Genomic DNA, 13,778 nt, shown 5'->3' with positions numbered 1-13,778 from the left:
GTTTTGGACCAATTAATGTATCAAGTAACGCTGGAGAGCGTGAGCGACGTCACAGACACATGCAGGAGAGAGCAAGGGTGCAATAGTCCACAGTGCTGCAGACGTGAGCAGGGTCCCACTGGCAGAGCCTCCCGTCCTGCGTCGCTCTACTGACAAACAGCACGAGGACCTCGCTTAGCACGGCTTGACGCTCGTTGCATCGTCCGGCTGTGTGGCGAGTCATTCATGTCCCAGGAAGCCAAACACGCACAGACAAGAGGAGCCTCAGCTGGCACTCTTAGCCTGTGGGCACCACCAGCTCTGGGCTCTAGCGTCACACGACATCCTGACGTCCTCCCTGTGCTGCACAGGAGGCCACTCAGGCCCCTACGTGGCAGTAAAGTCCTCTTTTCCACCCAGTTGTCAGTTTAGGCGGGGGCCTCAGGTGGAAGCTTTGTGCTCCTTTCCTGTGGCAGGGAACACAGAACAGACACGGCGTCCGGAAATGTCTGGACAGAAAAGGAAAGTACAGCTTAAGGTTTTCCTGTGTTCCCAAGCAGCGGCTGCATGAAGAGCCCCGCGGTCCCGCACACGCAGACGGCCACGAACACCCAGAGCAGCGCTCTGTCCGCCACCGTGGCCACGTATTTCCAGGCATCCTCCACCTGAAACACAGACGAAAAATCAGAGCTAGCTTTGAAAATCAAAACCATAGGAAACGCTGTCTCATAAAAAGCTTCTTCTTTTTCAAAGAAGGTTTCCCTGGCACTTTCGGAAGTAAACATTAGAGTTACTTCGGCGCCCCGTGTCTGCTGTCTCGTGCGCGCAGCAGTTTTGTTCTGTCTGAACATGGCTAAGAGCCTGTCGCGGGGCTGGGCGTCCTGGCAGGTGGGGAAGGAGGCTGAGGCAGGGGTGGGTGTGACCGAGGACCTCTCCCTAGGGATGGGCAGCCCGCCAGATGGCACAGGGACACTGACCACATGAGTGGCTGCATTTCTCACGTCCCTCCAGTTCCGGAGCCCCAGGCTTCTGCCACAGTCCCTGCAGTTATGTCTTGAAAGTCAACAGCAACTCTCTGTTAGAGTGTATGACGATGGCACCAGGAAGGCGAGTTCTCCTGGTCTTTCTTGTCCTGTGACGCACCCCACCCCACCTGCGGACGGGCATTCGCAGCATCTTCCCCGAGCCAACCGCGCAGACGCAGCTGCCAGCAGCCACAGTCTGAGGCCAAAGCCAGAGGACCTCAGCTATACCCTCGCGGTGTGGACGGTGGATGCGACTCTCCCGGGCTCTATCTTTGGAGGATGAGGGAGGCGCATGCTGCTATAGTTGCGTTCTGGCAGCAGGAGCAGAGTATGCAGACGCTAAAAATATCCCTGCGGCTCTTTCCACCAGCACCTAAATCCTCTCAAGTAGGACAGGTGGGACTGGAGCTGCCGGAAGGCATGAACACTCCCGCCTTCTCCTGCCTTCTCCCACCTTCTCCCGCCTTGTCCGCCTCCGCCCAACACTCCGGGCTGCACGCTTCCCTGCACCCATTTCTCCTTCCCCTCTGGGGGCAGCCGCTTCCTTCCCGCCCTTCTATTTGCCCCTGTTTCTCGTGCAGGGGCTCTTGGTTTCATCAACCAAGTTTGTCCTGAGTGTTTACTTTAACCAAATTTCACTTGCATTCACATTTCTGGAGCTGCAGATTTGCTCCGGGGCCACACCTGACCCCGTCACTGCTAGGCTCAGAGTCAGGCCGCGGACCCTCTTGGGAACAAACTCACTGAAGATCTGACTGTGTCCCTAGAGTGGTTTAGGCCTCCAGGTAGAGGAGACACACAAATTTACCTCCTTCGTTTCGTTGTGGTTCTTCATGTTTTCTGCTATGAATTGAACACTATTAACCACATCTTCAACCTCAGGCGAGTGCTCTGAATTTTCAGCCACCCACCGTAAAGGCTGATGACTTAATCTTCTCCTGCTGGTGGCCAGCTCACTTGATTTGTGACAGTGGCAGCATTCTTTGAGGAGTTTGGGTCCTCCATGGCTGGCAAACTTCACCTTGGCAGGCCTCCTGGAAATGCCTCTGGACATTGTACCCAAGCCTGTCTCCCTGGTCTTGGCCAGGGGCTTCCTCATCATCAGGACCTGGGGTAACAGCCGGAGGAAAACTGTCTGCACCCAGCTGGGCATGGTGTGCGTGGCCGGGGTGCGATAGTGTATGTTCAGCACAAACACCGTCACCACGATGGACAGGGTGACAAAGATCATGGTGAACAGCAGGTACTCGCCCACCAGCGGGACCACGAGCGACGTGGACGGGATGGTCTCTGTGATGACCAGCAAAAACACCGTCAGGGAAAGCAGGACCGAAATGCAAAGTGTCACTTTTTCGCCGCAGTCCGAAGGAAGATAAAAGACCAACACGGTTAGAAACGAAATGAATAGACAGGGGAGGATCAGGTTAACGGTGTAAAACATCGGCAGTCTTCTAAGGTAAAAAGAGTACGTTATGTCTGTGTATATCTCTTCACAACAGTTGTATTTTATGTCATGCTTGTAGCCAGAAGCATCAACTATTTCCCACTCACTGTTTTCCCAAAAATCTTTCATATCCACTTTAGATCCAATGATTAGAAGATCAATTTCAGCTTTGTCATATGTCCAGGAACCAAATTTTAGGGAACAATTTTGATGGTCAAAAGGGAAAAAAGTGATATCCATAGGACAGGAACTCTTAAAAATCGCTGGCGGGGTCCAGGTTATCGTGCCATTGTATTTAAGAAGAGCTTTTGTCTTGCCTTCGACTTGGAAGTCACCAACAGCACTGCAAAGTAAACCAGACAGCGTTAGTAATGCTCCCTTTACTACGGGTCAGCGTCCCCAGAGGCCACTCTGGAAGGCGTACTTGTTATAGAGAACAATGTCAGGCTTCCAAATCTTCTCCGCGGGAACACGGAGCGTCTCAATGCCATCATAGTCCACTGGGTCCCAGCGCAGTTTATAATCATTCCAAATCTAAAAGAAATAGAGATCAGTTTTTAAAATCACTTAATAATGTTCTCCCAGGCTGGGCGCGATGGCTCACGCCTGTAATCCTAGCACTCTGGGAGGCCCAGGCAGGCGGATCGTTTTGAGCTCAGGAGTTCGAGACCAGCCTAAGCAAGAGCAAGACCCCGTCTCTACTAAAAAAAAAAAAACAGAAAGAAATTGGCTGGACAACTAAAAAATATATAGAAAAAATTAGCTGGGCATGTTGGCGCATGCCTGTAGTCCCAGCTGCTTGGGAGGCTGAGGCAGGAGGATCACTTGAGCCCAGGAGTTTGAGGTTGCTGTGAGCTAGGCCGACGCCACGGCACTCTAGCCTAGGTAAAAAGAGTGAGACTCTGTCTCAAAAAAAAATAATAATAATAATGTTCTCCCAATGTAAAATTTCTGTTGGTTCAACCGTTTTTTTTTTAAATAAATTCTTATTTGAAGAATACATTCATTGGTTTCTATCAAAATTTGGGAAATTATATCCAGGGTGCTAAATAGCTGAGCTGACTTTGGCAAATACTTAATTAGGTAATTACGTATTGATTATTAGTTAGCTGGCCAAGGTTATAGGATTTCCATGTTCCAGGGACTATACTCAAACTGGAGCAGCAACCCACTTCTAATATTAACAAAATAGTTCAAGTGTATGATGGTGAGTTTGATACAAAATCTGTGTAAAAGATTAAGACTTTTTTAAGGAAGAAAGAAATGGTGTAAGTGATACAACCGGCTGTTGTGACTCTCACCCCCATGCTCTTGAACTCAGCTACTGATGTCTCCAGTCCTGGTCCAGCAGGGACCCAGCCCAGCAAGTACCAGGCTCTGGAGCTCACGCTGCAGAGAACAGTGGGAGATCTGAGTGCAGCAACCAGGAAAAGCAGAAGTCTCTACGTCAAGAGACCAGCGTCACTCGGTTTGTGCACCCGTGAAGTTTGCCTCGAGTCAGCTATTACCAGAGCTGAACTTTAGGCTCTGGGGAGGCAGGGCAGGTAATACTAATATTTTATGCTTTATCACAAGTTGGAGATGGAAGGAGGTAGTGGATTTTATCCATTCCTCATTGTAAACCGACCCATGATACAGACACGTACGTGACGCAGCCACAAGTTGGTTTCCATGATCTGGTTTACTTCATCCTGGGAGGAAGAAACAGTATTTTTAGCTTCAGTTGTACTTGCTATCGAGGTGAGTCTTACAGCAAGAACTATAACTAAAAGAGCCAAGTCTGAATGTTTCGTGCTCATGGAGGAAAGCGAGCGGGCTGAGAAGGCAACGTAGAGAGTTCAGGAGGCAACCAGAAACGCAACGTCTCCACGTCTGGTCCCAGCCCTGCTGATGTGCAAGGGAAAGGTGGCTTTACAGTGTCTTTCACAGCTGACCTAAGCCCCACCTGTGCTCCGAAGGCTCTCGGATCCCCGCCGTCCAAATAGATTTCTCATTCCACGAAAGGAAAGAGGAAAAGAAGAGAGAGAATGGGAAGGAGAGAGGGAAGCGCTGCAGATGGTGACAGGTTTCCGAACGGGCTCGCAGCTTCGCCCAGGCCCAGGAACCTCCCTTCCTCCGCGGCAACTCGCACTGTCCAGCGCAGAGCCCAGGCCCCGCCCGGGCCCTGCCTCAGCTCGCCCGGGACTCCGGCTGGGATCTGCCCCGCGCCGGCACGCGCCCGCCCGTCACTCGCACACAGACCCTTAGGCAGTGACCACCGTGCTCCGCGGACACTGGGAGGGCAGCGGTAACAGGCGGGAAAGGTCCTGCCTCCGCGCGCCTTAGCTGTTAGTTGAGGAGACGCAGACTCACAACAGACACGCAACAGCTGCGAGTCCCGTGAAGCACAGCAGAGGGCCGCGCAGTGCGCACGCGCACTCACGCACCTATTTCGGCAGGTGGAGGAAGGGCACTGCAGCCGACACTCCAAACGTAACCAGTTCCTAGGCCGCCAGCCGGCGAGAAGGCGACCACAGACACCGCACGGACCTACGGCAGGTCCCCGCGGCCGGGAGTGGATTCCCAGAACTCGCTCCCGGCCCGGCCTCCCAGGACGCCGAGCTCCCTGCGGAGCACAAGCTCTCAGCGGCGGGCGGAGGGAGCCTGCGGTCACAGCCGTGCCCTGGAACACTGGGCCGCTCTGCCGCTGTCCACGCCCGCCTCGCCCCACTGCCGCCCCGCCACGCAGAGGCCTGCAAGCTTCCTCCCTCACGCAGGCCTGTGTCGAGCCAGGGTGAGCCCCGGGGCTCACGAAGGGCAGCACGGGGAGTTGCGTTCCTGTTTCCTACGCGTCCCAGGAAGCAGGAAATGGGCTACACGTGTCCGCGGGCCAAGCAATTCCTGGCCTCACGATTGCCGAAGGGCAGGGCCTTGTGCTCATGCAGAGTCCCGCGGGGCCACGGCAGCAAGTCAACTCTCTGTGGGTCAGGAATGACGAGCTCTGCAGTATCGGTTCCGGGAAGGTCTCGGGGGTGACTGGCATAAGCCCCAACCACCTTCCAAAGCCTGTGTCCTCTCTGAACTAGGCGGCTGTGTCCAAAGCGCTGAAATCAGCTGGCGATACCATTCCACGACAGGCCTGTCTCCTCAGCCACACCTGCACAGGCAGCGAAGCTCCCTGTGGAGCTAGTCCTAGGCGGTGGAGGTGGGGACACCTGGAAGGTATCAGCGGCTCTATGGACCGGGGCCTGGTCTGGCAAGGCGTGCTCTCCACCCAGCTCCAGACCACACCGGCAGACCTGAGCACGGCTTTCACACAGTCCAGGGGAGGTCACCAGAGACCCACAGTACCGCCCCACACTCCCGGGACCGTCAATCTACCTCTTTCTTGGGAAAATCAATTCATTGACATGCCAGTTACATTAAAGGCTTTGATTTCTAATTTCAAGTGGACTCATTTCTGGAGCAATAGACTCAGAGACGCAGATCAGAAAGGCCACGGGGGCTGCATTTTACAAGGGCTTTAAGTTTGACATTTCAGTTCTGCCAGGCCAGCAAACACCCCTGCAGGGGCTTTGTCCTGGATCCCTGTGAGGGGCAGTGGGCGTGCTCCTCCACTGAAAGAAATCAGAAAACTTGGAGCCCAGGGTCCTTCTGCTGGCAGCAAAAACAGGTCCACGTAGAGCCTTCGGGAGCTGCAAGGCCATGCCGGGGCTCAGACAGCAGCAGAGGGCCCAGGGACCTTCTAGAAGGGAGTCGCGACCGAGCATCCTAGCTGTGTTGACCACAGAGCCACCCGAGCTCACCTGAGGATGCCCAGCAATTGCGCTCCGGGACATTTATCGTGGAGTCACGAAAATTTATGTTTACACAAAATCCTGTACAAAGATGTGCACGGCAGCTTTATTGTAATAGACCAAAAACTGGAATCAGCCCAAATGTTCTTCAGTAAGTAAACAGTTGTACAAACTGTGGTCACATGCCAGAATGCTACTCAGCGACACGGAGGCAGGAACTGCTGACACACTTGGCAGTGCGGATGACTGAGGGTTCACGCCGAGTGGAAAACCCAACCCCAAAAGTTTACACACTGGTTGCATTTTATATAACAGTGTCGAAAGGAGAACATTTTACAAACGGTGGACAGCTTAACGGGAGAAACTGGGCAAAGTGTACGGGGATCTCACCATCGTCTTTTACAACTGTGTATGAATCCACAGTGACCCCAATTTAAACATTTCCCAAGTCTCCCTTGCAGCTAGAGGGAGTCAGTGAGAAGGAAAGCAGAAGCTGCCGGTAGGACTTCCAAGAAAGCTCCTTGAGAAAGTCACAGATGTCCTGCATGTCCCCCTTCTGCCCTTTCCCCACTTTCTCCTGCTTCTTGCCAAGAATGTGAACATGCTGAGTGGAAATGCAAGTTATTTTGGACTGTGAGGCCACACTGAGGGCAGAAACCACATGCTGAGGTTAGTGAAATAGAAAGGCAGAAGGAACCTTGGTCATTGTTGCCATGTCTGCTTTATGCTTTTAGAATCAGCCCATGGCAGTGACAGCCCCTGGAGTTGTGCAGTGCACAACGTGGGCAACTGAACCTAGTGGCACAACCACTGACACCATGAAGCCATCTGGTATTAACCTCCTGGATGGAGGTTTTAGATTTCCACTACATAAGAAAGGAATAAACTTGTTCTATTTTTTTTTCTGGTCAAGTGAAGCAGTGGGAGTGGAGAAGGATAAACTTAATTTATTAAAGCTGTTTTTAAAAAATCTCTGATACTAGTAACCAAATGTAAATGTCGAAATCTGCATTTAGCAGTCCCCTACCCACTAGCTTCAGGACAATGTCCTGAAAGGGTGGATCAAGCAGGGATTTGAAGTAACGCTGTGTAGGGAAGTGGCCTTTACAGACCCTAGAGGAAATTCAGGTCAGTGTTCCATTCGCAACAACCCAAACCGTGGCAAGGATGGCTTCCAGCCCAGGAGGAGACCAGCAACCAGTACCAAGCTATTGGGGGTGGGAAGGGGATCAGAATAGATAATAAATATTTATTAAAAGAATGAGTGGGTCCCTCCAAGTGAGAGGAAATGTCACTCCACACATTAATATAACTATATTAGAGACAGAAACGTCCCAGTTTTGCAGGGCTTTGCCCTGAAGGAATATGTGAACGTGTTAGTTTGCATATCGGAAGCTGCTCCACCTCAGGAGGGCATCTCCAAGGTCAGTGGCAGCTGCTTCCCAATATGGCGCTGCAGATCTCAGACCTGTGGTTCTGGCTTGCTTTGAAAGGCAAAGCAGGTCTGCCAGGAGCCACAGGATGAGAGCTGATCAAAGAGTGCCCACCCCGAGAGACAGACACCTGTGGCCGAAAGCAATCAGCCCAAGGGACAGTTCCTGCTTAAACTCCTGACTACCTGTCTCAGTACACAATAACTTGATAAAGAAATATGGAGCCACTATATCTCTGTTTAACCCTTCTGTTAAGTGATAAATTTACCTTAGAACTTAGAAGTTTGTCTTTGAAAGATTTTGTAACCAGAGTTAGTTAAGGGATCTATAGAAACCTTTTAAAAGACTTTTAACCCCAAATGAACTACCTGTTACTATGTAAATCTGTTACCCATGGCAACTGACCACTGACCTATAAATGCCCATGTGAAACTTCACTCGTGGCCTTGCGAGTCACGGAGATATCGTGAGGTCCCTTGAGTACCCTCGCTTTGTCTATTATCTTTATAAATCTATAAAACTATACCTTCGTCTCTGTGTATTCTTTTGTTTCTATTATTTTCCATTTTCTATTATTTTCTTATCCTTTGCGGCAACCCCTACCTAAGGGACCCGATTTTTTGCTGGGAGCGTAGCTAACTCCCCACAAGGAAACATCTAGCTTTTCTTTTTTAAATCAATGTTTATCAGTACATGCACTCTTCCACTTCTAGCCTGGGGCAGAAGCCAGAGGACCCAGCCAGGGCCAGCCCCGTCCACTGGGAAGCATAAACTGGATAGTATGGGGGGCCCTGACTCACACCCATAGTTCAGGTCTTTCCCCAGGGACACCTAGAGGAGCCACCGCTGCCTCACCCACAGGGCAGCCTGGCAGGAGGAGGGCTCCTTCCCACACATGGGCTGGGCTGACACGTCGGAAGGGCTCCCTCCTTCTGTGCACTGTGGTCTCGGGGACATGGTCCAGCACCCCTCTCTGGAGCTGCCTCAGGGCTCCCTGCTTCCCAGCCCGCCTGTTCCTGGAATGTGGTCTGAGCCCGGCTCAGCGGCCCACCCTGCCCCTTCCCAGCTGGGCCCTGGAGCCCGGAGCCTGGTCCACCTGAGCAAACAGGCTCCCCACCTCCTCTCCCGGCAAGGAGGCGCAAAGGGCATCCAAGCAAAGAACTCCAGCTCTAGATCTCTCCAAGATCTCCGAATTCCCATCCTTTTTTTTTTTCAGGGTGGGATGCAATCTCTTATGAAAGGAACTAAATTTTTTCTTTCTTACTTAACATAGCAGACTTAAAGCAATTCTTCAATTGTGGAGCAAAAAAGGCACAAGCTTGGGAGTTAAATCCCAGTTTCACCCTTCCGTGATCGCATGACCTTGGGACAGTCACTCAGCCCAGCTTGCATGTCCTCAGCAACGAGATGAAGATGACGGCCACGAAGCGTGAGCCCGGCGAATGGTGCACGACAACTTTCCTTCTCACCCTTCTTTCACTTCCAGAAACACCTGCTTCAGCGGGAGCACTGACGGCCCGTCGGGGAAAGGGTCTCCCGCCCAGGGGGCCGGCCCTCACCTAGGTGTGCATCTATCTGCGGTTTGAAAATTCCCTTGTCTACCACGTGCAGAAAGTGCAGCCAGGCTGGGCAAGGGCTCTCCGGGGAGCGGGACTCACCACGTCGGCCAGCTGCGTGATGGCCACTTCAAAGTGCACCGTGACGGGGTCGGAGACGTTCTCCACGGGCCTGATGAACCGGTTGTAACGTGAGAAGAGTCTGCGGAAGAGCCTCTCCTCGGCGGCGCAGCCTTCGCAGCCTGCGTGGCCAAGCAGAGGGAGAGTCAGCGTCGCCGGGGTGGCAGCCTCGCGACCCGCGCTGTCTCCAGCCGGGCTGCCTCTCAGGGCGCGAGCGACAGCAGGGACAGAGGTGTTTCTAGAGTCTAAGCACCACAGCCGAAAGGAGCAGACTCGAGGCTTGGAGTCTTTGCTCAGGTCGCACTCATGGATGGACCGGGAGGCTCACCAGTGTTTGGGAAAGTCCTGCCCTTTCTTGTCACAATGCTGCTCAACGGACGCCTGTGTCTACACCTGCAAGGTGCTTCGCTAGGGAACCTTCGCCAAGCAAAAACTGAAATAACTAGTAATTTCATTAAGGTCTTCACAAGCCATGCTCTTTTAAAATCAACTTTGAAATTCAGTTATTTTGGAGATTTGTGAGAATGCAAGGTTTTTAAGACAAATTTACTTAAAGTATTTTGAAAAGAAGTCAAAATAGGTTCTTAAATAATAGCATTTTCAGTCATTAAAGTCTAGACAGTTATTAATATTTCATGCATATCTCTTTGTATTTTTCCAAGAAGGTATTAGCGGTAAGTTACTGGTCTTCGTTTGTAGAGGTCTATTCCCTCTACATTTTCCTTTATAGAAATCCAAATTTGACACCTGAAATATTATTCCACAAATGTCCTAAAGGGATTTATACCTTGAAAGAAAGAAACTAAGTCGGTGAGACGCTTATCAGGAGAAATGAGCAAAACGACGGCTGCTGTTGCGAATGGAAAGTTTCCGCAACGCCTTCGGAGCCCTGAAACCGTGGGATTTTAACAAGAATGAAAAATTTTCAATGTAAAGTACTATTCTTGCCATAATGATAATGTTTCTTCATAAAACAGACCAAAAAATCCTCCTGATTATTCATTTTTTCCCTTGAGACATTTTAGATAAGCCCTCCCGGGTCTGGACAAGCAGGTCCCCGGCAAGCCAAACAGCACATGGAAATGAGGTTGTTCCCCAGAGCAGCAGGTTTCCGTTTCTCAGTCTGAACTTTTAAAATGAACTATCTTACTCTTGGGAAACATTTCGGCATAGTAAAACGACATGTTTCCAGGAAACGGAGATGATCACTTGCAAAATGGGAGGGTTCATGGACTGTGCAATAGTGTCAGCTAACACATGGATCACCACCTTGAAAAAAATACGAAATACAACTAACAATAAATAAGTTGAATACATCCATAGCAGAGATGAATAGAAAACTGCATCGTTCTTATTTTACATTTCAACTGGGAAAATAAAATAAATGCAGTTCACATAAATACCTGTCGTTGTCCTCCTCACCCCACCCTACCCCCGAAATCTCATCTTATATGTCCAACGTAACTAATGAAAACCACAGCGAGCAGCGCGCGGCTGTGGCAGTGGCGGGTGCTGTGCAGACACTCGCGTATTTTCCCGCGGGATCTGCCGCGTCTGCGCAAGCGCAGCCAGAGCGGAGAGTAAGCCCACGCAGCTAAGAAGGGAACGGAAGATGAAGCAGAGCTAAAACCTACCTTTAAAGAAAGGCACGAACACGCAGAGCCAGAGACACAAGCCCTCGCTGGGCAGCATGGCTGAGACCCGCCGCGCTTCCCGCTCGCACGCGCAGGACGCAGGGACGCGCGCTCTCGGCTGCGCGCGCCCGACCCGCGCCGTCACAAACCCGCTGCAGTGCGCGCGTCCTCCGCGAACTCCAGCCTCCGGGAGACAGACACGGCTGTTCCCAGGACGGGGGACGAGGCACAGGCAGAGCGAGTCGAGGGGTCGGATCCGAATCCGACGGGGGCTGAGTCATCGCGGTTGCCGTCAGCCGGGATCGCCTTTCCCGCAGAAAGGGGAGGAGACGCGGAGAGCGAGTGCGAGCGGCAGGGCGGGGAGGCCCGGCCTCTGCAGCCGCCGCGGTCCCCAGGGAGCGCAGGCCCGGCCCCCGCGCCCCGCTGCAGGCCCAGCAGCCGCCACCCTTGCCCCGACCGCCAGGGGCTTTCGGCCAAGGTGCAGCCGCTCGGCCCTCAGGGACGCGGTTACTGAGACGGGGAGGACACCAGGGAGGAAGGGAGTGTTTAGCGTGGCAGATGTTCAGCTCTCTCCCACTGAGAGACAGCACCGGCTTTTAAAGGAGGGGCCACGTGCCTGGGTCCTGGTGCGTCCGGAGGGGTACACGCCCTGGGGGCAGGTGGCGGGGTGGCCAGCCGTGGCTCAGGAAGTGCGCCCAGGGGCCCTCAGAATCTCCGCTCCTTTCTCTTGCAGAAAATGCGCCATTTCTGGAAACCGACTCGAAGCTCGAGTGGTTAGTTAAGGGAGGAACTGAAATTTGTTCAGTGGGCACCCCGCCTCCTTACTCTCGGCCCTGACGCGTGTGCTCCGACTCATTGAGTTCTCCGCCGATCGGGTCTTAACTTTGCTGGGAAACTCTCTAAAATGCGCGCCTGACTGCGGGGCAGCCGGGACACGAGAGGCCCGCCCGGCCCGTCCAAACGTTCTGTGCCGTGGTTACCGGCCTAGCGCTCTTGCAGGTGCAGGGTTCAGACCGACAAGTTCCCTCGAGATTCCATCCGCCTCGCCTCTCTCGAAGGAACAAAAGAGGAAGTAACACCTGTTTGGCACCAAGCTTCGAGCAGGCACTGGGCTGGGTACTTCAGGTAGGTGCCCTGAGATGTTGCTCAAGTTGTCCCCTCAGCAGTTGGCCTTTTGTGCTTTGCTGAAGTGCTGTGTGGAGTTTGCAGAGAACCCGAGGCGAAGAAAAGAAGGAGTCTAGCAGGGCGTGGTGGCGCACCTGCCATCCCCGCCACTCGGAGGCGGAGGTGGGAGGATCCCTTGAGCCCAGGAGTCTGAGACCAGCCTGGGCAACATAGCGAGACTCTGTCTCTAAAAACAAAAAGAAAAGAAAAGAAAAAATCAGAACGACGTCTCACAATGCTGGGTAAAATGCCACCTGACACAAAATGGGACACTGCCCTCACTAGTTTTTAGGGTGAAACTCAAATCAAGCTGGCTGTTTTCAAAGCTCAGGTTTGAATGGGACTGCCCTTCACTCTTTCTGGTGGATACACACTGCAGTCGCAGGAAAACTTTGTTTCACATCTTTTGTTCCATCCCATGTCCGGCAGTTCTCGGCAGCTGTCACCTGTCAGCCTAAGGAGCCACTCAGGAGGAGGGGTCCTTTGGAACGTACCAGAAGTCAGCCCTGCCATGTTCCAGGGCTAGCTGACTCTGTCCCACTGTGCCACGCTGCAGAGTGGGAGGAAGGGGACTTCATGAGTGAAGGTCGCAGAGGTGAAGAACACAGGGACAAGAATATGGGCTCTGGAGTCAGACAGACCTGGATTTGGACTCTGGTCCTGACGCTCACCTGGGGGACATTGGCAAGTCACTTAGGCTGTCTCAGCCTTGTCCTCGTGAGAAACATGGAATTAAATTCAGGAACATGAATCATTCCGTCTCTCCATACCCAATTTTGTGTGTGATTTTCTCTCACTCTCTTACCAGTACAAATAGGGAACACAATTAAGTAACTCTTGGGGCCTGAATTTGTAAGAAGGATATATTCGAAATGCTTTTAAAGAAAAATACATTCTCCATTCAAAGAAAACATTTAAACTATGCCCCCACTGCACTCTAGCCCGGGTGACAGAGCAAGGCCCTGTCTCCAAAAAAAAAACAAAACAAAAAAGAAAGAAAATTTAATTCAAGAAATAATAGAATTAAAGGCATTATATCTTTTCCTGATTTTGCTGGATACTGTTTCATGTTTATATTCTAGCGGTTAATTTCTGTTTAACCGTATTGTCGAAGTCAAGAGCTTAGAGAGCTGTCCACTGCTTAGTGAGGGAGAAAGTGTGGAGCGAGGTGGAAGAGATGCACTAGCCCTGGGCAGGGAGAGGTTAATTAAAACTGGAAGAGGTTTGGTTTCTCCCCCCGCTTCTTCTGTTTCTCACCCCCATTACCTCTCGCTCCTGTTAGCCAGGTCTAAATGGAAATAGGAAGAAGCAGTGGGTCTTAATTCTTTCAAGGCCGCAGAGCTGCTAAAACCTATGGACCCTATACCCCTTCCCCATACACACATGCATATCAAACGAAATTTTGCATATAATTTCTGGGGACTCATAGACCCATAAACGGCCAACCCCAGGCGGAGGGTAACCCCAGCTGGTTTCACAGGTGTCCTCAGTGTCTGTCCCCAATCCCTCCACACCATCCCTTCCTGAAATAATGCATTCTAGAGAGCTAATGTGTTAGGAAATCAACAGGCTTCAGAGAATAATTATTGGGTTTCTTTTTTGGCTTTATCCATAAAAGCTAATTTTAATTTAGAGTTTTTTTCATTT

At 51.8% G+C, this 13,778-nt stretch overlaps 1 protein-coding gene across 1 annotated transcript; it reads right to left on the bottom strand.

The window, feature by feature from the left end:
- Positions 1-394: 394 nt before the first annotated feature.
- On the bottom strand, positions 395-11,025 carry CHRNA6 (cholinergic receptor, nicotinic, alpha 6 (neuronal)). The gene is made up of 6 exons (XM_012655963.1): positions 10,968-11,025; positions 9,316-9,455; positions 4,095-4,139; positions 2,873-2,982; positions 1,813-2,791; positions 395-644 (listed from the first exon to the last, which is right to left on the bottom strand). Exons 1-6 carry the CDS (start codon positions 11,023-11,025, stop codon positions 513-515), a joined length of 1,464 nt encoding a protein of 487 aa, XP_012511417.1. The 3' UTR covers positions 395-512.
- Between the last annotated feature and the right edge of the window lie 2,753 nt (positions 11,026-13,778).

Source organism: Propithecus coquereli, unplaced genomic scaffold (genome assembly GCF_000956105.1).
Source record: "Propithecus coquereli isolate 6110/MARCELLA unplaced genomic scaffold, Pcoq_1.0 Scaffold496, whole genome shotgun sequence".
Lineage (NCBI taxonomy): Eukaryota > Metazoa > Chordata > Mammalia > Primates > Indriidae > Propithecus > Propithecus coquereli.
Note: the sequence above shows the minus strand (reverse complement) of the source record. Positions and strands in the feature narration are given on the sequence as shown.